The following is a 22,997-nucleotide window of genomic DNA, read 5'->3' as shown; positions in this document are numbered from 1 at the left end:
AGTGTCTCGAGATAAGCATCACTTAACATTTATCTACAAATAATTGTAAATAATTATTTTTCATTATTTTTCTCGTACTTCGATACGAACGATGATATAACCGTTTTATCTATTTCCAATCATTTTTCTTGGTTTTATATTATTTTTAAACGAAAAGCCATATTTTGTCTCGACACTAACACTGCACAATCTAGTAAATTCATATTCGATGACGATATTAAATAAATCGAAATACCAATGGAACGGAAGTTGTTCGAATAAACGAAGAACAGGATGTAACTGTGTACATTATTTACAACTTATGTACAAGTCGTTAAGAAAAACACGTTACTTTTTCAAATGTCAATCTTCGAAGATTAAATTATGGAAAATGGCGCCATTTTATCTCGAGATTCTCTACATTGTAAACGCACATTTACTATATCGAGTCCTTTAAAACACGTAATACTTGTTACAAAGGAAGAAAAACTGTGACATTCTACTGTTTAACTTTCAACTCGCTTACAGATTATCATTTTCTCAACGAAATCGTTACATTCTACATCTGTAACTCGGAACGCTGACCAACACAACGATACTTGACCAAGCGTGCACAGAGAGTAAGGATATGTATTAGTTCTCCTTTCATGGCGCGTAATTTTGAAATTCTTAAAATTCCGTGTGTGGTCGTTTAGCCAGCCAAGCAACGATGGCGGGTATCTCGTGAACCCTTTTCTTCAACGCTCGCAGACTTGGATAATTCTCTAAAGCTGTTGCGCCAAAAATATTCTCGAAGTTTTCAAGGGCCACTGCGAAAACGAAATCCGCCCACGTTGTCTAAAACACAATCGAAAGATAAGTTATTACTTCTTGAAAACATTTTCAATACGCTATTTCAAAGCTGCAAAAATGTTTAAAAATTGGGGAAAATTGGAATATATTTATAACGTGATATTTTAGAAGTAACGAGCCAGAATTCTTTTATTCGTCGATTTCATGGATCTGAATTTTGATTTCGTTTGCAACGCAAACTTTAAGCTTTGAGCTGAAGAAATTATCGAGAAGAATTATCGAGGGAATCAGGATTCTAATAAATTCATTTAAGAAGTGTTTGAAGAGATAAATAGCAAGATGCCTGTGCATTTAAAAATATACACGCTTTTTCCACGAGTTAAAGTTACTTTCGTCACTACGAAGTTTTCCAAGAATGTTGTATTAATAACTTGACATAGATATTTCTCGTCTCCGGAATTTTTTGCGCAAACGATAAAGATCTTAATATTAAACCCGGCGGAACAACGATTCACAGCGACTGGCAACGACTCACCGTGGATCCAACGGTGTAACTTCCATTCTCACCGACAGTCTGCTCGAACTTGTTCAAGTAAAATGGTATCGTTTCTTTCAGAAGTTTCGCCTTCTTCTCCTCTTTCTTGAAGAGGTCCTCCTCGGTGCGGTACTGGGATATAACTGGAACGCATATGAGACGGCAACTGTAGCGTTCATTTGTCTCTTGCTAGCAGGAAGAGAAAAAGATGAAGCAATAAGTTGCGAAAAAAGAAACGTGTCCACGTCTCTCGTGGTTTCCACGATTCCTTCTTCCTTTTCGCCCTTTTCTACTTTCCTCCAACTCGGTTCCATAGCTTATGCTATTTCAGCCATAACGTTTCGTTACCGCCGTGATAAGTTTCCCAGAAACTTGGCGAACCTTTCGGGTGACCAACGTCGCTTATTACGATTGGTAGAAAAAGAAATTACCTAATTCTTCCTCCCATTTTTATACTATTTCTCGTTGAATTTATAGTCGGTGAAATTCGCTCAGGGATATCAAGATTCCGAGATCACAAGTGGAATCAGAGTCAATAAAGTAAATTCGAGTAAACAATTTTGGGAGGATCATGACGAGATTATGGCAGAAGCGTTTCATCGTTGAATATCCAGAGACGCCTCGCTGTTTCGTATCTGGTCTCTTGCTCAATAATTATTAACATATTCCAAGTATTCGCGAATGCTTCGCAGTCTCTGAGAATTTCCGACATATATCTCGCAGTTATGCAGCGACGTACTAGAGATAAAATAAGGAAAATAGGAATAGGACTCGCGTAGGCGTTACAACGACGTTCGCTAGCCGATGATCGTTATGGCAATCGACACGGTTTAAAGCAGGCCATCGGGAACACGCTCATTATCGCGTAGAAAAATCTGCGATGTTCCAGCTGTTCAGGTGCATCGAATCGCGAACCATCGACGGCACGAAGCCGATCGAGGAACGTAAACACGGAAAGAAGAAAAAGGAATACGGAATACACCTGCGCGATTTGCACTGGTGGATGGAGTTTTAATCGCGAAACGATATCGACGCGATTATTTTCCACCAATACACCGCGAAGAGAAGGGAAAAATGGGAAGCTGAGGAAGGATCACGCTGTTACGCGATGGTACGTAGCAGTTCCCTTCGATTCTTATAAAATTCTTTTGCCTCCGCGATGGTACGTAGCAATTCCCTTCGATTCCTACAAAATTCTTTTGCCTCCGCGATGGTACGTAGCAGTTCCCTACGATTTTTATAAAATTCTTTTGCCTCCACGATGGTACGTAGCAGTTCCATTTGGTTCCTACAAAATTCTTTTGCCTCCGCGATGGTACGTAGCAGTTCCCTTCGATTTATATAAAATTCTTTTGCCTCCACGATGGTACGTAGCAGTTCCCTTTGGTTCCTACAAAATTCTTTTGCCTCCGCGATGGTACGTAGCAGTTCCCTTCGATTTATACAAAATTCTTTTGCCTCCGCGATTTTTCACAGTTCGACCGATATTAAGCTGCTGGCGTCAAAGAACGAAACTACACCTGCGCACACAGTTGCATGAGTTTCGAGTGATTCCGTTCCTTTCAATTTATGCGATCTACGCGCGGATCGTTAACGCATTATGCAAATGGCCGATGTTTCGCAATCACGCATATCGTAATTGGAAATTAGTAACGTTATCGCGTAGCAGGATCTTCCCGTGCTCGATCATTGAGCAAGACTTTGTTGTTTTCGCTCCTTCCGCGGATAGCAAGCGTTTATCGAGGGAGTGCTTTGACGAGGAGCAGAAGCCGAGAGACGTTGAGAGGAACGGGGTCCTGTCGTGTTACCGGTGCAAATCATCCTGCAAATGAATCGTGCATGGAGATTGCTGCGGCAGATAAACTGGATTAAGTGGTCGTATGAAGAGGTTGTTCATAATTGTAGCATCCACAGAAAAGAAATTTCCATAGCCACGATTACTGCACTGCATTGGAATACTTGGTAACAGAGGTAGTTGAAAATAAGATACGTCTTATTTTCAAGTGTCATGGTAAAATTCAATAGTGAAACAAATTCTACATTCCAGCGGTGTGGGGGCGATCCCTTCCCTCAATGTTCTGTCTTTTGTCACCAATCGTCTTTTGTCACCAGTCTTCTGAAGACGACTTTTGACCTGCGAGACCCTGAACAGTTCAGTTCTAACCATTCGCCCGTTCAATAAAGATCTACACAGTTTTTCACAGTTTTTCACTGACTACTATTCCTTGCGTAATAACCCCTTTAACATCAAGATATATACAAAAATCAGTCTCTTAGGAGAAATAGATATATATTTGAACTATGCATCGAAGTGTTTATTTTGTGATGTAGATAGGAATTAGGGGACTAGAACGAGCTGCAATTGCATACCCTTTCTCATTGCTCTAGTTTTATCTCTCCCTGCGTACAGGTAGAACACAGAAGATATACCTTCCTAAGAATAGAATAAAGATAATTATAAAGGACGATAGTTATTTCTTTTTACCCACAATCCCAATATTCTGTTCTGTAAATTTTCGTTGTGCAAAGATAGGAAAATTCACCCTTTGATAGAATAAGTAAAGAAGCAAATAGAAATAAGTATTGGAATTATGGGTTTATAATTGCGAAATAACTAGGATATATATAATTCTCTTTTCAATTCTTTTATTACTTTTATTACTCAAGGAAGTTATATCCTTCTCTCTAGAGTGTTTCTCTATAGCGAGTGACCGACTAGCAAGAGAGGGTCAAGAGGGTACGGGATGCAGTTCGCCTAAATCCCCAATTCTTATCTAACGTTTCTATAAATATTCGTCCTCGAAATCCAAGTCTTGCTATTTATTTCTGTTTATTAAGTCTAGCTATTTATTCACGCCGTATATTCGGGATTGATTATTGCACATAACCAAACTTATCTTTTGAATAATAAGAAATTCGTGCTTGATACTATATATGAAATCAGGACGAGGTGAAATTGCATACCTTTTTTCATCGTTCTAGTTTAGCCTTTCTCTGCGTACAGGTAGAATACAGAAGATATACCTTCCTAAGAATAGACTAAAGATAATTATAGAGAACGATAGTTATCTCTTTTTACCCACAATCCTGATAGAGGTTGACACTCTTGTTGTCTAAGTAATCGAAGAAACTTTTGATAATTTTTTAATAATTTTATTCTTTGAAGAAAAAAGATTGGTAGATGTTGATATAATTATTTCGTAATTAATTTAACAAGAGAATATTCCGAAGAATAGAATGCACGAGGCCTTGTACGATGGATGATTGGTTTCGAGAGATTTTATCATTATCCGGAAACTTCACAGCAGCTCTATCCATTTCGAAGTATGAAGTGTGAATTTACGAACTCGATTTAACCCGCTGGATAGAGAACTATTTAACTTTTACGTGCAAAATCCCTGCACAAAATTCAGGAAGCTTCAAACTTCGACACGCTAATAATTTATATTATCGACCCGTTTTCCCTCGGTAGTTAACACTTTTCCTCGAACACGCGAAATCACCGAGGAATTTCGCAAAATCGTGCAACAGTTGTTTGTTTTTCGCTCTATTATCGATATCTAAGAAACTGATACTACCCCACTCGGTTTTTACGGTCTCGTATAAGACTTTTACGAGTCATTTCAGATAAGATTGTCCCATTATCTCGGAAGAAATAAAATAATTACCAGAGACCTACTTCATCGATGAGTACAATAAGGAGACTCTCGGGAAGATCCTTCGTGAAACCACTTATGTTTCGAACAACCAGCGAAACGCCATTTGGCACATCGAGTACTAATTACGAGTTAACACCGTTGTACACTAATCTACCACAATCATATTGTGGGCAACTTTCACCGCTGCTCATTGTCTTTCGGCGGGAGAAAGCCTTTCGTTGCAGTTTTAGGAAGACATCGCTCAGGTCCAAAGACAACAACCATAGATGGGGATGTTTAGATGCTAAGCTGAGGTGTCTGAACCGGAGTTCAAGCGAAGAGGCTACCGACACACGAAGACGAGGCCACGGAGGAGGCAACACACCCTATAAAGCAGCAAGGGATGAATTTTTCACGCAGTCGCCTACCAGAATATAGCGAAAATAAAACAGTTACCTAGCAGCAAAACGCCACTTTATTAACCCTTTGCACTCGAGAGGGGAGCTTCAGTCACCATTTCATAAAATTTGGAATGCGAGATATCGAAATCAAATAATTCTACAATTCTTTATTTACTGCTCAAAAAAGTATCGTCAGTTTTTTAGTAGAGAATCTTTGAATTTCTACTCTTCTCTAGCCAAAAAATCGTCGAGTGTAAAATCTACAATACGAATTTCTGAATTCTAAAAGTTCAGTTTCAAAAACTGAATTTGAAGAGAGAGAAAGATATCATTTGTTATATTGTTAATATTGAAAAGATAAGTTTAGTTGTATACAAAAATCAATCTAGGATATGAGGTATGAATAAATAGTTTGTGAGATTTAAATTCCGAGAACGAATGTTTATATAAACATTCGATAAGGATTGGGCGTTTAGGCGAACCGCGTCACGAACCCTCTTGACACTCTCTCTCAAATCGGTCCCAGTCTCTATAGAAAAGCACTCAAAGGAACATATATCTTCCTTGAGTAATAAAAGACTTTAATAGAGAATATATATATCGTAGTTATTTTACAATTAAAACACATAATCCCAATTTTGGTTAATTTTGAATGAGAAATCCAAAAGGAGAATATCAAGAGAACACGCTTACGTTTGATACACGTTATCAAAAATAATAGACACGTAACACATCGACTGTTCACTATGAGTAATCCGGTACTAATCCCGGAGCCACTTTGCAGTGACTTGCTAAACGTATTATCCGTAAATGATAATAACTGTAGCGATATCTCGAAGATAAATAGATTACGTATAATCCCGTTTCGAGCCGTATGAAAATACAAGTCATTTTAACTGGTTCATTTTATTTATGATAAAATCCTCTAGTCTCGAAATGCGTAAGATGCTAAACGCACGAAAAATCTAAAAAGTTTGTTTACTCGGCACGAATGAATAAAATTCTTCGTATTTATTAACTGTAACTGCGAAATTCACCGAAGTATTGCGCAATTTAGGCTATGGTCGCATAATTCACGATATCGTCTATATATTTATATTATTCAAAATTGTCCAGTCGACGATATTAATTTGATTTCGTTAACCTGAGCATCGTGGCCCTACTGAGAACGTAAGCTCCAGTCACGAGTGACCAATATGGCACCCGATCCATTATGAAATCCCAAAAATCCCGAAATTTTCGAATCTCTACTCACTAGGCCTTATCTATATTATTTAAAATTGTCCAGTCGACGATATTAATTTGATTTCGTTAACCTAAGCACCACGGTCCTACTGGTTCAGTTCCTAATTGCCAGTTCTGGTGCTAAGAAAGTTCTATTGTGCGTTCGAGGAAAGAAGGCACAGCGTCGCGATTAATTAACTCCGCTGATTCTCCCTTGATCACAGAAAACGGTGACCGATGATCTTCCTCAACATCTTCGATCAATGGCAGTCACTGTCTGTGACGATGACAGTGTCAGTGGAGTTAATCAGCCATAAGGATGTAAACTCGCTGTGCCTTCTTTTCACGAACGCACTGTACTTCTATGAATCTCTTCTATCCTCCGTTTCTATACATCCGTACGTATCACGACGCGATCTCGAACGCTAGGGGAATACTAGTGAAACACTAGTTGAAACCTACAAAGCAAAGTGGCAGCGAAGAACCTATCTCGCGTATCTTATCTAAAATCGTCTGCTCGCCAATGAATTCTGGTCTCTGTGGAACAAACGGAAAGTCATCCTGTTAGCTACTCACTTTGCTTCAAATCTCCAAGAGTATCGACGAGCACGTCGCACATCATCGCCTCCCATTCGTCTCTTCCGGTTAGATTGTGCTTCCTCGCCAAGTATCTCGCCACCGCGTTGCTCTGCGCTATCGGTTTCCCGTCTATCTCCAGCACAGGCAGCATTCCATAAGGCATTGCTAAGAACAAACATAGTTCGTATGAACGGTGTGCAGAGGAGGAACGGTCGATAGGAAATCGCACACGGCTTTCGAGGGCGTTGCGTTCCCGTGAATAGCGGGCGAAAATCGCTCGGGTTTTAATCAACGCGGCCTAGTAACGAAACACAGACATGTCTCTTCCTTTTCACCATCCCCGCGGATGGAGAAACGCATCTTTCGCATTTTCTACAAATTTCAATGGTGGTCTCGAGCTACCTGAAAATACCTTTCCTCGTTCCTGTAACGTAGACTTTTCTTTGTGGATATTCATTGAGAACCCTTTTTAAAAAATTTTTAGAAAATTTTTAGAAACTTTCAGATATTTAGTCGAGGTAATTTATTTCATATATTCGGAATTTTTCTTTCTATTCAGATCCAAATTTAATTAAAATTTTCGCGTTTAAGGGATGACCCACGTGTTTCGGGGTCTCATAGTTGCTTCTAAGAGCTACTTGAAAATACCTTTACTCATTTCTATAACGTAGACTTTTCTTTGTGGATATTCATTGAGAACCCTTTTCAAAAAATGTTTAGAAAATTTTTAGAAACTTTCAGATATTTAGTCGAGGTAATTTATTTCATATATTCGGAATTTTTCTTTCTATTAATTTTCAAATTTAATTAAAATTTTCGCGTTTAAGGGATGACCCACGTGTTTCGGGGTGTCATAGTTGCTTTTAAGAGGAATAGAAAGTCAATTGATAGGTATAAATGGGTTTAAAAATTGTTTTGTCTTTGCGAAAAATCGAAGTAAATTTGAATTATATTGTTTAATTTTATAAATACGCGATTAATTTTCTTTTTACGTAGACTCTACGGGCCCAGTGCTGTCTACGCATCAACGACTGGATTTATGACTGCGAATAGAGAATTCTCGTCGCACGATGCGAGACGCGGAAGAAATACTGAAAACTACACGTTACGACGATCTTGAATTAAAATGAAAGACTCGATGAATACATCTCGCAAACGTGAAAACCAATTCCTGTGTCTCACATTTACAGAATCGATTCGGAGAACCGAGTTGATTAACTGTTATTACTCTCGGCCAGTGTTATAATCCGGTAAAACGCAGGTTCTTTATTTTTCAACGGTCTGATTGATTCATAAACGAGTCGATCTCGCGTTATCCGATGCAATTTACCATTGCACTTCTTTGTGATTAAAAGCTTTACGAGGAAAACACGACAAATAAAATTTTCCTCATCTCACAGACATTTTAATAATTTTCAACAAACTCTGCATAAACCTTACGAGTATTATCTTCTTCGATTTTAGGATTAAAAAGAGAATATTTCTTGGGTACAAAAGATTTTTGAATATTTCGAAAACTTGCTAATTATATCTCTACTTTCGTATAAGTCTTGGTAGTATTAAGTTTCCGATCTAACAGGTTGTTCCCGTTTCTGACTATGTTATATTTTCCTCTTCAATCTACCGGGTGACAAGAAAGTAAAAAATCCGACAAAATTGAATAATATTCGATTATATACTACTGTGACGATAAATTTTGATTCAGTGTCTATACGATTTTTGAAAATATTCTCGTCGAATCGTAGACTCGCGAGTGGTCATTGATACAAAAGAAGGGTGTATTATATGCGAAATACCACTTTAAATACGTAATTCGGATCTTCGCGTGAAAGAGAAGCGTTGTAGCAGCGAAAGTTGGACTAAGCTCGACGAAATAGAATCGTAGAGTCGAACGATGAAGGGAAAATATCGATTCCGTGCACTTACATTTCTTCAATTCAGGCCATCGTTCTTTAGGGATCCTCTCGTCGACATAGTCGATGCCAGCGTATGCAAATATGTAGCGGATATGCTCGGCACGACCACGGGAGTTAAAGTAGATCAATTTGTACCTCGGCTGTCCCTCGCTCATTTTTCCTCACCTGTAAACTTGTAAAAATTCTGTAATTTTTCTCTACAATTGCTACTTTATATTAATATTATCCACTATAATATCCATATCTAATATTATCCATATAATTAACGTTTGACAATTGCATAATCGGAATTGATGGTTTTAATACGGCATAACGATGATTAAATAATTGTAAAATTTTGAAATAGCACGTGGCACGGAATTCCACTTGATTCGAATATTTTTCACGATTTTTCCACCAGGCCACCATCGCTTTGAAACGATATACGACAGAAAGGGGATAGTCATAAAGGTTACAAATGAAATATTGAATGGAATTTCGTTTATGGGAGTACCCTTTGTCCGCGGGGGATTTTTAACGAATTTGCAACCGGTTGCAAGTAATGGACAACAACGGGGCAATTAAACCGAACGGAAAGCAATTTTTTATCCGAACCTTTGCGAACGACTCATCAATCTATCCGAGATGACGTAAGGTTAAAGGGATTACTGAAAAACGCTCTAAGGGAAGGATGAAACGAGATTCCCATTGATCCGGATGCTTTCCAGCTTCGAACCGTTCCCCCGATGTCACGATGACGAATTACAAAAATGGAAAAAATCCGGAGTATTCTTCTCTGACACCGCGATAAATGCGAAATAATTTTTTACTCGGCGTGCACGAGCGAATTCCGCGAGCAAATATTTGATCCCCTTACGACCCCCCGATTCCCTTGCTAAAAATATAGCCATAAAATGCGTAAAAATCGTAAAGAGAAGATACACCTTCGAGGTATGCAAATTTCGAGGTACAGAAATATCCTTCTGAGTTGAGGAAAAATAATTTCATAAATCACAGAAGACACGAAAACGAGGAGATATCGAAAGACGCGTTTAAGCTGGAAGAAATTTACGAGGGTATCCAAAAATTTGACACAAATTTACAAGGAGACTCGAGATAAGAGTGACGAGAAGAATATCCGAATCTCGGCAAGTTCCACCGGATATTCTTGGAATGGTCGGACAATGGCCGCGACGTCTCGCGTTTTCCGCCCCTAAGCGAGGAAATCAGACGTTAAAAGCGGAAGAGCTCGAGAAACCCAGTGACCGCGAGCCTTTTCACCCTCTGGCAAGATTTTCCATCCCCTCTAGTACCCCCTTGCAACCCCTTTCTCACCCCTGTATCGCGAGTCGATGCTGCAACGCGTAACACCCATCCGATTCTCCTCCTAACTTCCATTTTATGGCGTGAAACACGACGGACGCGCTTGCTCAAATATTTCTCCTCGAATTTCTCTCGACGAGACAGCACAGCATCCGGGGATCGAGACAGCAGCATTCTTCCGGAGTAAATTGCGATAAAATAAGAAACAACCGTTGTTTATTCGTTCGCCATGGGCACCGATTTGTAAACGTGTTTCCATGGCGTGAGACGCGTTTCTATGGGGTGATACGGGTATACGGATTTTCAGAGAGAATTTGCAGGAAGAATAATCGGCAGATTCGTCTATTTCTGCTTTTTACCATTATCTTCATTCGCGAGTCACATGAGCAGGAATTAATATTCAAGGGGGACCGGCGTTCTCGTGCCGGGAAATTAATTATCTCGTGCTTTGCTCACGTGCTAAGGTTACCGCGTTTTATTTAACGAGCAGACGCGTTCTAGGATTGAAAAGCCGCAGGCGGAAGTGAAAGTTCCGGTGAAATTAATATCGCGAGGCGAACGAGAGGGTTGAATGAAAAGGAAACGCAAGGAACAGAGAGATTCCGGTATCGCTCTTTTTCTTTGTGACCTAACGTGCGCCGACTTTTGTGTCGCTCCTTTATCCAACCCTCTTGCCTTTCGTCTGCGGTCTCTCGCGGTGTTTCGCCACGAATTCCAAATGAGATTCGCGGCAGCGAGGAGAGTAAAGATCGATGGAGCAGATGTTAAATCGAATCGCGGTAATCGATATCGCGATGCTCGTTCTCTTTGCGCGATTCGATTAAGAAGAATTTCTAAGAGAATTTTCGCACGAAACTCGCGGAAGCAGAGGGATGATCGTGGATAGATATTAATTTAACAGTGGCAATCGATATCGGTTATTACCGTGATACCCCATTCTATTTTTACCATTCGATCAGGAAAATATTCAATTATCGATGGATAGCATAGAGAAACGCGATTCTTTTTCCGTTCTCCTTTCTTTTCTTCTGCGGTTTCGCGTGGTATTACATGCTGAATTTGATACCCCATCAGGGAAGAGAACGATCGTGAAATAAATATTAACTTGTCGATAATAAGTGTTCTCGTGGTATTATTTTTATTTCTGCGATTCGATCGCAGAGTGTCTCATTACCGATGGAAAATATGGGAAAATGGGATCTCTTTTGCTTTTTCCTTTCTTCTGAGACCTCTCGTGACATCGAATGGCGAATTCGATGGAGGATTCGCGGAAACGAAAAGATCGAGGGATGATCGTGAAATAAATATTAACATGTCGATAATAAATGTTTGTTTTCGCAATATTATTTTTATTTCTACGATTCGATCGCAGAGTGTCTCATTACCGATGGAAAATATGGGAAAATGTGATCTTTTTCGCATTTTCCTTTCTTCTGAGGCCTCTCGCGACATCGAATGGCGAATTCGATGTAGGATTCGCGGAAACCTAAAAGACCGAGGGATGATCATTAAATTGATATTAATTTAATCATGATAATCGATAGTCATCGCGTTCTTATCACGATACCCATTTCCTGTCGCTTCTTCCCTCAGGATTCAATCAGAAATTTTTCAATTACCGACAGAAAATATTAAAAAATAGTCATCTCGTTTCCATCCCCTCTTTTCTCTGCAACCACTCGCGACACTGAGATATAACAAATTTAACGTAAAATTCATAGAAGTGAAGAGAAAGAGGGATGATTCCTCGATACATGGTACATAATTGTTGTTAGGATAACGAACTTCTCTCTTTAAGATTCGATTAAAAATAATATTCGACTGCAAATGGAAAATATGGAAAATATGGAAAAATTCGTGTAACACGTGACAGTTGGAGAATAGTTTGTCACTGAGAACATTGATTAATCGTCTTTTCGTTTTTCGCGTTAATCGACAGACTGGTAGGTTGAGAATGGGATATCGAAATATTGGAAAATTAATTATACTCACGTGACGTATCGATAATTCGAAATGAATCTTTCGGTGTGTACTTCTAGCGAGCTTCTACGAGATACTGATACGAGTGACGTTGACACACGGCAATATCTAAAAATTGGAAATTTTACCAACTCCAATCTAATCTAATCTAGGTTTTATCAGTTAATTGTGTTGTAAAGGGTAAGAGTTTACTGCCTCTGTTTTGTATATTTAGTTCAGCTGTTTATGGGTCACATGTGATATCCTAGAAGCCATATATATGTATTTAAATATTTAGCCATTTTTATTCTCTATTAATTTCAAAACTAACATGCTAACAGAAAAATCTTCCAACCTTCTTCTTCCAACTTTGCAATAATTTATTCGCTGCATTAAAAATATCGAAGGTAAATATTCAGACCCCACATCCTTAAATTTAATAAATCTCTTCTCATCATCGATTTCAAGTGATTATTATTTTTCTCAGCAAAAGTTTGAAGATTTTTATCAACGAAAATGTGTAAATTATATTAAGCAAGCTTTTTATTGACATCAAAATGAAGAGTCACCATTTTGTAAGTGATAGTAAAAGGGAAATATCACAAAGTTAACGTTACGAAAGATATGAAGATATTTGTTACACGAAGAAATCGAAATATATAGGAATCTGATCGTTTCGATATATTTTGCTACACAGATTCAATTGATACGATACATCTTGCTATGAAAGAGGATTTTGAAGGTCTCGTTGAAGAAATAACGAAGGCAGAAGAGACAAATATACACAGAGGAGGAAATGGGAGGAGCCCAAACACCTTGAACGCGAGAGGAAAACAGATCTATCCCCGAAAAGAACAGAAGCATTTAAGGGATGAAGATACAAAGGAATATCCGAGTCCAATTAAAATGCAGTCCAAGGATACTCGAAAACAAAGGGAGAATCTGCTGGAAACAAAGGGAACTCGAACCATTCCAAATTCACTGGTCGTTAAAAGCTGCAGGTAAATCGCTAAATCCTCGGATAAATACGCGTCGCGATTTGTCAAATCGGACTGATGGCTCGTTTCTCTCCAGTTTTCTCACGGATCACCCAGAAAAAATACATTTTAGAAAAGGTAAATTAAAAAAAACAATGGATATTGGGAAACTACGCAGTTTCATTTTGCGAATGTATTCGCACCACTCTATTTCGCGCATGATACGTCAAAACCGAAAAAAAAATTGAGAGGACTATTAAAAAACTGCCTTTTCTAAGTTATATCAACTAAATATTGCAAATGACAGTCGAAATTTAGAATTTAGAATCGATATTAGGTAACTACGTAGTATTTTTGTACCTGTTACTTTATTTTGCACATGACACGTCAAAATCGAAGAAGAATTGGATAAACTATTAAAAAGCTGCCTTTTCTAAGTTATGTCAACTAAATATTGCAATTGACAATCGAAATCTACAATCTACAATCGATAATATATAACTACGCAGTATCGTAATACCATATGGACACTTGTCACTTTATTTCGCACACGGCATATCAAAATCGAAGAAAAATTAGGAGATCAATTAGAAAATTACTGTTTCCAAGCTATCTCAACTAAATATCCTAATTTACGATCGAAATTTGGAATCTACAACCGATAATAGGTAACTACACAGTATGCTTGTATCATATGGATACCTGTCACTTTATTTTGCACATGGCACGTCAAAATCGAAGAAAAATTAGGAGATCAATTAGAAAATTACTGTTTCCAAGCTATCTCAACTAAATATCCTAATTTACGATCGAAATCTAGAATCTACAACCGATAATACGTAACTACACAGTATGCTTGTATCATATGGATACCTGTCACTTTATTTTGCACATGGCACGTCAAAATCAAAGAAAAATTGGGAGATCAATTAGAAAATTGCTGTTTCCAAGCTATCTCAATGATAATACGTAACTACACAGTATGCTTGTATCATATGGATACCTGTCACTTTATTTTGCACATGACACGTCAAAATCGAAGAAAAATTTGGAGATCAATTAGAAAATTGCTGTTTCCAAGCTATCTCAGCTAAATATCCTAATTCACAATCGAAATCTAGAATCTATAATCGATAATACATAACTACGTGCTATTTTTACACAGTTTGCTTTCACACCACTTTATTTCGACACGTGCCACTTTGAAATCGAATAAAAATTGGGGACGCTAATTGGAAACAGCCTTTTATAACCTATATTGATTAAAATCACAATTTACGAGAGAACATAGAAGTCTTCAATTACAAACAGCAGTTTATATAAATATAATAGAAAGGTTTTAAGTACTAAAATAATTTCTTAACAGAATTTTTCATTCACCGCTGAAATTGCTTTCAATTATCAGTGGAAGTAAAAATTACAGCAACCTGTTATGTTTCGAAATACGTCCTTCCGCGGAATTCTCACAGTCCGCCCACAAATCCTGCAATTCTGGGGCTGCCGCAATCCTTGTAAGTCGCTTCCGGATTTAACGGATTTTAATCTCGTCCACGAGATCTCTGACCGTTGGTTTCGAGGGTAACGAGGTGGTTGCGTGTTCTCGTGCGTGCAGAAGAGGGTGTTATCGAGACGTCGAGGCGTGCTTGTGCAGATAAGTCGAATATGCTTGCGGAAATCGTCGAGATTCATTGGCGAGGGCTCGCTGATAGCCGAAATTAACTTCGACCCGTCCGATTTCCGTGTTCCATCGCTTTCACTATGGTTTAGAAGCTTCTTCTCATTGCGCTCCGAAACGTTTCGAGCTCGGTCGGTAGACCGATGGTCTGTTGTGTACCCGTGAGAAGTTTAGGGGTTGAAGCTGGGTAGAATGAAAGGGCTGGCTCGCGAAGACTTGGGAAAATCGTGAATGCAAGAATGTAGGTGTAGTTCGAGGTACATACGTAGGAAATGGAGATTTCTGAAAGGAAAGGTGGTTGGAAAGTTGTGAAAAGCGTTGACGTAGATTGTGTGGATGTAGACTGTAGTGCTTACCGAGGGTACGAATTCGATATTGCATTACATCTCGAGTTTGTTTCCTGTATTTGTATGTACTGTGATTAGTTAAATAAGGTATAGGTTTTATTCTGTTATTTTTGTTAATTTTGGTAGGAAGTGGATCTCAAGTTAGAGATGCTGATTTCAATGGAAATTTCAAGCTACGTAGTATGCTTCTTCTTTATAGACTGTCAGATAAAATTCTGAGGTATCTGCTTTGAAAATTTATCCGGTAACTTACATCAGATTTAACATTAAGAGACGCCCTTCATTTCTCAATTTGATAAAATTTCGAAGTTCGATATTAGTTAATATATCAAATTTAAAATAATGTAACAGTGTGCGAGGTATCGAAATTAAATAATTCTACTTGTCAATTATTATACGATTTCTTCTTTACTGCTCAAAAAATATCATCAGCCTTATAGCAGAAAATTTTTCAACTCTTACCCTTCTTTAGCTAAAAAATCGTCAAGTGCAAATACATCAGATTTAACATTAACTCTGTGAAATCCTAACTCCTCGTCTTCCTAGTCCCTGAAGATATACAGCTGTTATCGATGAAATTAATATCTTTACCACTTTATTATTATTGCAATATCAGTATCGCTGTAAATAATTACATATGTCTGTATACATATCGTAAGTATCTTACATCTTGCTCAGTAAACACTGCAAGATTTGTAATTACAAGCCTAACACCGATCGTTTTATCTCAGTGCAACTGTTTACGTTCATTTAACAAATTGCAATATCACAGATAGGTAATTTGTATGTTACGTGATAATGATTGGTTTCATGCATTAGGGTTATACTTAGAAATTCATTGCTGACACAACGCGTCCTTGTATTTAAATGGCAATCTGCGTCAGAATCTGTTTCGATATCGCTAGTACGAAGGATCGAGTTTTGAACGACGAAGGCTGGCTACGACTGGGAATCGCGTTGCTAATGACGGAAGTGACGTTGAATCATGACGCATTTAGCGTTCGTTTAAGAGATGGGACTATAAATGCCGAAGATTCGACGGCCTTGCTTCTTGCGATTGTTAAACAAAAGACACTGCGACGGATCACGTACCCGTAGGGTAATGAGCCGCGACACGTGACTAATTTCCAGAGCATCGAAATGCCTGGTTTCCTCGTTTTAAAAGTGGGAACACGAGGAACGACAACGGTGAAAGGAACTGCCAAACGATCTTACGTCAATAGAACCGGCTAATCGCGAACGTGTTGCCGTAAATCGAGACCAATGACTAATGATTTCGCACGGCTCGATCGATATCTCGAAATTGCGCTCTGTCATCTCGATATATCCGCGTTTTCTTCGCATTATCCCTGATAGTCGACGAAGCTAATTTATAACAACCATCGACGAGAATACTGAATACTGGATCTTCGATTTCGCGAAGTCTGACAGACAAGTGATAAAGAAGATCACTTGCCCTTCAAAGTTACAAAATATTGTAGGATGGCGAAACTGGTCTCGAGACACCGAAAATTCACGAAAGAACAAGAACACGATAACGCAAACTCAAAACTCGTAAACTGATTTAACTTAGAGAAAGAACACCAAGATAACGAAAACACACAAAGACGCGCTCTTTTAAAACTCTCTTTCCAACACCAAGCGACTCACGCTTGTGCTGGTCACAACCGATTTCTAAGAACTCTGTTTTGATTATCAAGGACCACGCTTTTATGCTTTCCTTAACCTACGCTTCACCCCCCCGTAGAGGAGTCACGCAAATTAATTTTGTTATATAGAATAACTTTTTCGATTTGCTTCTAGAAGATATCGATCGGTTTACAATTTGTTTTTGTTGGCAATAGCCGATTCGCGATTTCTTTTGGTATCCTACAATATCTCTAAATTTTCCATTTTTCCACAGTCCATGATATCTCATAAGATTCCCTGTATCACTCGTTTCTTTGTTGAATCGATGAACCCAGTGAAACAAAAAGTAAAAATTTGTTTGAAATATGAGGAATCAAACGTCAGTGGAGTGCCCTATAGAATCTCAGACAATTCGAAAATTCAATGGCTCTGGTCTGACCACTGTGAATGAGCTTGTACATACGATATTAGGAATTGCGGTACTATAAGATACAAAATTAAGAGTGTAATACGTCAAGTGCATGTTATTACGCTATAACATAATTCATTTTCAAGAACAGTGTTCTATTTCCCGACAGACCCCTCAGGTTCTCGCGTTACCTAGGTCTCGCCTTTCAACAACCCCAATTCAGCCAGATCAGGCCAGCTAGCACCCCAAAACTGGAAGCAGAAGAGACACCATGGGTAGGAAGAATCACGATGTAGGTTTTCGTCGCGTTGCTAAAAGGCGCAACCATGATTCTGGAAATCAATTATGCCACGTATACCTGGCGAAAGGGGGCGGAATTAATCGGATTAATTGTAACGACGGATCGCTCGATCCTCGTATTCCGGACAGCCCGGACTCCTCAGCAACGAACCAGCGGGTCTGTTTGTGACGCCTCCTATTGTTTGCTCGAGATTAAGCTGCCGGTAAACAGCGTCAGACTCCGACAATAACTAAACCGCTCGGAGATCGGATTATGGCAAATGAAACGCGTCTCCGTGCGAGTCTGACCGATTAACAGGACCAGGACAGGGGGTGGTTTCTCCAATTCGAGGCAAGGAATTACCGTGTAACGAGCGTTTCGTATCGATTGTCCGCTGGATTCATACGGTTGCGAATAGGAACTGCAATTCGAACGCTTTCGATTGAACCAGATTCTCCTGTTCATCCTTTGATACTGGTTCGATGGAGAGAAACGTGTCTGGGGATGAATATTTAAGATTTGATACTCCATTGATTTTTATTTCTTAGATCTTGGTATTATGGTTTGATGTGATTGGATAAAGTGGTTCGAAGTCGAAGAATTTTGGATATATCGTGATAATTTAGGTGATTTTTGTTAGGATCGAATTATTTTTGGGAATAAGACTTCTAATTTTCTATATGACTTTATATCTTCATAAACTCTGATTATTTTCTGAGATTCTTTATTGCCACTTTCTCAAAGCAATTGATAAAATTAATAGATTACGAGTGGTAGATAAAATGACATAATTGGAACTTAATTTGCAAATTTTACATTTAAAATAAATTATTGGATTTAAATTAATTTAACAATAAGTAGTATTTCGCGATTGGTTTCAGAAGATGGTGCATACATGGACGAAAATTCTGAAGAGGACCAATCTCGTTTCCAATTATCGAGGTTGACTATTATCTCTGAAGCATTTGTAATTCTGCTACGCTGTTTCATCAGTGATCGACGTAAGTTTAAATAATGAATCTTCGCGTGACAATAAATAAGGAATTTCCTCGGTCGAGATTAAATATCCATTCTCAGCCATGATTTTCGTTCGACGTCTAGGAAACGAATGAAAAATCGCGTCGCTCCCGATCAATATCGAGTCGCTGTTAAGATTACCCGGGCTACGTCTGAAATCTAAAAACTTGCCTGATGAATTGCTGGCCGTGACATCGTCCGATGTCGATATCACATTAAGCAACTGCAGATCGAAGCCTCGGTAACGAGATTGTCGCTTCAAAGACGACCAAGGCCTGTTGCTAGGCGATGATGCAGGCTGTACGGCAGTAAGGAGCTTAGCATTCTTTTTTCCACGGTTTTGCCAGACGACGCCAATCAACGCTCTTGGAAAATCTCGCGTCCAAGAATCAGCGAAGGATCAGCGAAAAATTAGCGAAGAATCAGCAAAGGATCAGCGAAAAATCAACGAAAAATCAGGGAAGAATTTGCGAAGAATTAGCGAAAAATCAGTGAAGAATCAGAGAAGAATTTGCGAAGAATTTGCGAAGAATTAGCGAAAAATCAATGAAAAATCAGTGAAGAATCAGCGAAGAATTTGCGAAGAATTTGCGAAGAATTAGCGAAAAATCAATGAAGAATCAGCGAAGAATTTGCGAAGAATTTGCGAAGAATTTGCGAAAAATTAGCGAAAAACCAGCGAAAAATTAGCGAAAAATGAACGAAAAATCAACGAAAAATCTGCGAAAAATCAACCAGAAATGATAGATAAAAGAATTTCTTCCAAAGATAATTCGTCCCCCGTACTCTAATAGAATCAGCGAAGAATTTGCGAAGAATTTGCGAAGAATTAGCGAAAAATCAGTGAAGAATCAGCGAAGAATTTGCGAAGAATTTGCGAAGAATTAGCGAAAAATCAATGAAAAATCAGTGAAGAATCAGCGAAGAATTTGCGAAGAATTTGCGAAGAATTAGCGAAAAATCAGTGAAGAATCAGCGAAGAATTTGCGAAGAATTTGCGAAGAATTAGCGAAAAATCAATGAAAAATCAGTGAAGAATCAGCGAAGAATTTGCGAAGAATTTGCGAAGAATTAGCGAAAAATCAGTGAAGAATCAGCGAAGAATTTGCGAAGAATTTGCGAAGAATTAGCGAAAAATCAATGAAAAATCAGTGAAGAATCAGCGAAGAATTTGCGAAGAATTTGCGAAGAATTAGCGAAAAATCAGTGAAGAATCAGCGAAGAATTTGCGAAGAATTTGCGAAGAATTAGCGAAAAATCAATGAAAAATCAGTGAAGAATCAGCGAAGAATTTGCGAAGAATTTGCGAAGAATTAGCGAAAAATCAGTGAAGAATCAGCGAAGAATTTGCGAAGAATTTGCGAAGAATTAGCGAAAAATCAATGAAAAATCAGTGAAGAATCAGCGAAGAATTTGCGAAGAATTTGCGAAGAATTAGCGAAAAATCAGTGAAGAATCAGCGAAGAATTTGCGAAGAATTTGCGAAGAATTAGCGAAAAATCAATGAAAAATCAGTGAAGAATCAGCGAAGAATTTGCGAAGAATTTGCGAAGAATTAGCGAAAAATCAGTGAAGAATCAGCGAAGAATTTGCGAAGAATTTGCGAAGAATTAGCGAAAAATCAATGAAAAATCAGTGAAGAATCAGCGAAGAATTTGCGAAGAATTTGCGAAGAATTAGCGAAAAATCAGTGAAGAATCAGCGAAGAATTTGCGAAGAATTTGCGAAGAATTAGCGAAAAATCAATGAAAAATCAGTGAAGAATCAGCGAAGAATTTGCGAAGAATTTGCGAAGAATTAGCGAAAAATCAGTGAAGAATCAGCGAAGAATTTGCGAAGAATTTGCGAAGAATTAGCGAAAAATCAATGAAAAATCAGTGAAGAATCAGCGAAGAATTTGCGAAGAATTTGCGAAGAATTAGCGAAAAATCAGTGAAGAATCAGCGAAGAATTTGCGAAGAATTTGCGAAGAATTAGCGAAAAATCAATGAAAAATCAGTGAAGAATCAGCGAAGAATTTGCGAAGAATTTGCGAAGAATTAGCGAAAAATCAGTGAAGAATCAGCGAAGAATTTGCGAAGAATTTGCGAAGAATTAGCGAAAAATCAATGAAAAATCAGTGAAGAATCAGCGAAGAATTTGCGAAGAATTTGCGAAGAATTAGCGAAAAATCAGTGAAGAATCAGCGAAGAATTTGCGAAGAATTTGCGAAGAATTAGCGAAAAATCAATGAAAAATCAGTGAAGAATCAGCGAAGAATTTGCGAAGAATTTGCGAAGAATTAGCGAAAAATCAGTGAAGAATCAGCGAAGAATTTGCGAAGAATTTGCGAAGAATTAGCGAAAAATCAATGAAAAATCAGTGAAGAATCAGCGAAGAATTTGCGAAGAATTTGCGAAGAATTAGCGAAAAATCAGTGAAGAATCAGCGAAGAATTTGCGAAGAATTTGCGAAGAATTAGCGAAAAATCAATGAAAAATCAGTGAAGAATCAGCGAAGAATTTGCGAAGAATTTGCGAAGAATTAGCGAAAAATCAGTGAAGAATCAGCGAAGAATTTGCGAAGAATTTGCGAAGAATTAGCGAAAAATCAATGAAAAATCAGTGAAGAATCAGCGAAGAATTTGCGAAGAATTTGCGAAGAATTAGCGAAAAATCAGTGAAGAATCAGCGAAGAATTTGCGAAGAATTTGCGAAGAATTAGCGAAAAATCAATGAAAAATCAGTGAAGAATCAGCGAAGAATTTGCGAAGAATTTGCGAAGAATTAGCGAAAAATCAGTGAAGAATCAGCGAAGAATTTGCGAAGAATTTGCGAAGAATTAGCGAAAAATCAATGAAAAATCAGTGAAGAATCAGCGAAGAATTTGCGAAGAATTTGCGAAGAATTAGCGAAAAATCAGTGAAGAATCAGCGAAGAATTTGCGAAGAATTTGCGAAGAATTAGCGAAAAATCAATGAAAAATCAGTGAAGAATCAGCGAAGAATTTGCGAAGAATTTGCGAAGAATTAGCGAAAAATCAGTGAAGAATCAGCGAAGAATTTGCGAAGAATTTGCGAAGAATTAGCGAAAAATCAATGAAAAATCAGTGAAGAATCAGCGAAGAATTTGCGAAGAATTTGCGAAGAATTAGCGAAAAATCAGTGAAGAATCAGCGAAGAATTTGCGAAGAATTTGCGAAGAATTAGCGAAAAATCAATGAAAAATCAGTGAAGAATCAGCGAAGAATTTGCGAAGAATTTGCGAAGAATTAGCGAAAAATCAGTGAAGAATCAGCGAAGAATTTGCGAAGAATTTGCGAAGAATTAGCGAAAAATCAATGAAAAATCAGTGAAGAATCAGCGAAGAATTTGCGAAGAATTTGCGAAGAATTAGCGAAAAATCAGTGAAGAATCAGCGAAGAATTTGCGAAGAATTTGCGAAGAATTAGCGAAAAATCAATGAAAAATCAGTGAAGAATCAGCGAAGAATTTGCGAAGAATTTGCGAAGAATTAGCGAAAAATCAGTGAAGAATCAGCAAAGAATTTGCGAAGAATTTGCGAAGAATCAGCGAAAAATCAGCGAAAAATTAGCGAAAAATCTGCGAAAAATCTGCGAAGAATTTGCGCAGTATCAATGAAAAATCAGCAAAGAATCAACCAGAAATGATAGATAAAAGAATTTCTTCCAAAGATAATTCGTCCCCCGTACTTTCGTCGATGTCTCTAAAAGCAGAGCGAGTGGAACGACAATCTCGTTTTATACATTGCAACATCGGAATTGCAAAGGTTTGTCTCCTTAAGATGCATTAAAAAGTTTCATCGAATCACCGAGTTACAATGTTAGCAGCTGCTACGAAATCAAGTGATTTCAATGAAGTTTCACGAATACACGGAAGTCGACTCACACGCCGGTATCTCGTAGATTTCTGGCTATACGTGTTTTCGAGACAGATAAGTCGCTGTCGGAAGCAACACTAATTGCAGGTTCAAGTTTCATAAGATAAATAGTAGAACCGAAGTTTCGTTGATAGTAAAATTATCTGCGAACATGCGACTATGGTATAGTTTTCCGAATTTGATAAAGCTTCGTTATCCGCAACCGGAAGTTAATTCGGTAAAAACTAAATTGGGACTTAATCCTGTTCCAAAATAAATGGCTAATACCCAGACAGTGTATTAAATAAATAAATAAATTATTAAACAAGTCCACACGGAAAGGAATTCGAAAATCAACTACGAGATCCAGAATAATTAGCGGATTATTCAAATTGGATCTTAAAATTGTGTCAAGAGCTAAGTAGAATCGATGGTATTCTGCTTTTAAATCGTCAATTACGACTCAATCATTTTCGATAAC

General features: G+C 38.1%; 1 protein-coding gene across 3 annotated transcripts in view; it reads right to left on the bottom strand.

Annotated features, from left to right (window-relative positions):
* Window positions 1–490: 490 nt before the first annotated feature.
* Window positions 491–22,997, bottom strand: part of LOC108548541 (glutathione S-transferase) — a 28,142-nt gene continuing 5,635 nt past the window's right edge. Inside the window, exons 1-5 of one of the 3 annotated variants that reach the window (XM_017901551.1) lie at window positions 12,359–12,428; window positions 9,075–9,229; window positions 7,146–7,313; window positions 1,307–1,449; window positions 491–816 (exon numbers count right to left, since the gene is read on the bottom strand). In XM_017901551.1, the coding sequence (XP_017757040.1) occupies window positions 649–816; window positions 1,307–1,449; window positions 7,146–7,313; window positions 9,075–9,219 (624 nt within the window). In that variant the 5' untranslated portion in view covers window positions 9,220–9,229; window positions 12,359–12,428 and the 3' untranslated portion in view covers window positions 491–648. Of the gene's footprint in view, window positions 817–1,306; window positions 1,450–7,145; window positions 7,314–9,074; window positions 9,237–12,358; window positions 12,429–22,997 lie in introns of those variants that run through there. The other 2 variants (XM_017901553.1, XM_017901552.1) reach the window with 2 other exon arrangements.

The sequence above is a fragment of the Eufriesea mexicana genome, unplaced genomic scaffold (assembly GCF_001483705.2).
Source record: "Eufriesea mexicana isolate 0111107269 unplaced genomic scaffold, ASM148370v2 scaffold1643, whole genome shotgun sequence".
Classification (NCBI taxonomy): domain Eukaryota; kingdom Metazoa; phylum Arthropoda; class Insecta; order Hymenoptera; family Apidae; genus Eufriesea; species Eufriesea mexicana.
The sequence above is the reverse complement of the archived record's forward strand: the minus strand, read 5'-3'. Positions and strand labels throughout refer to the sequence as shown.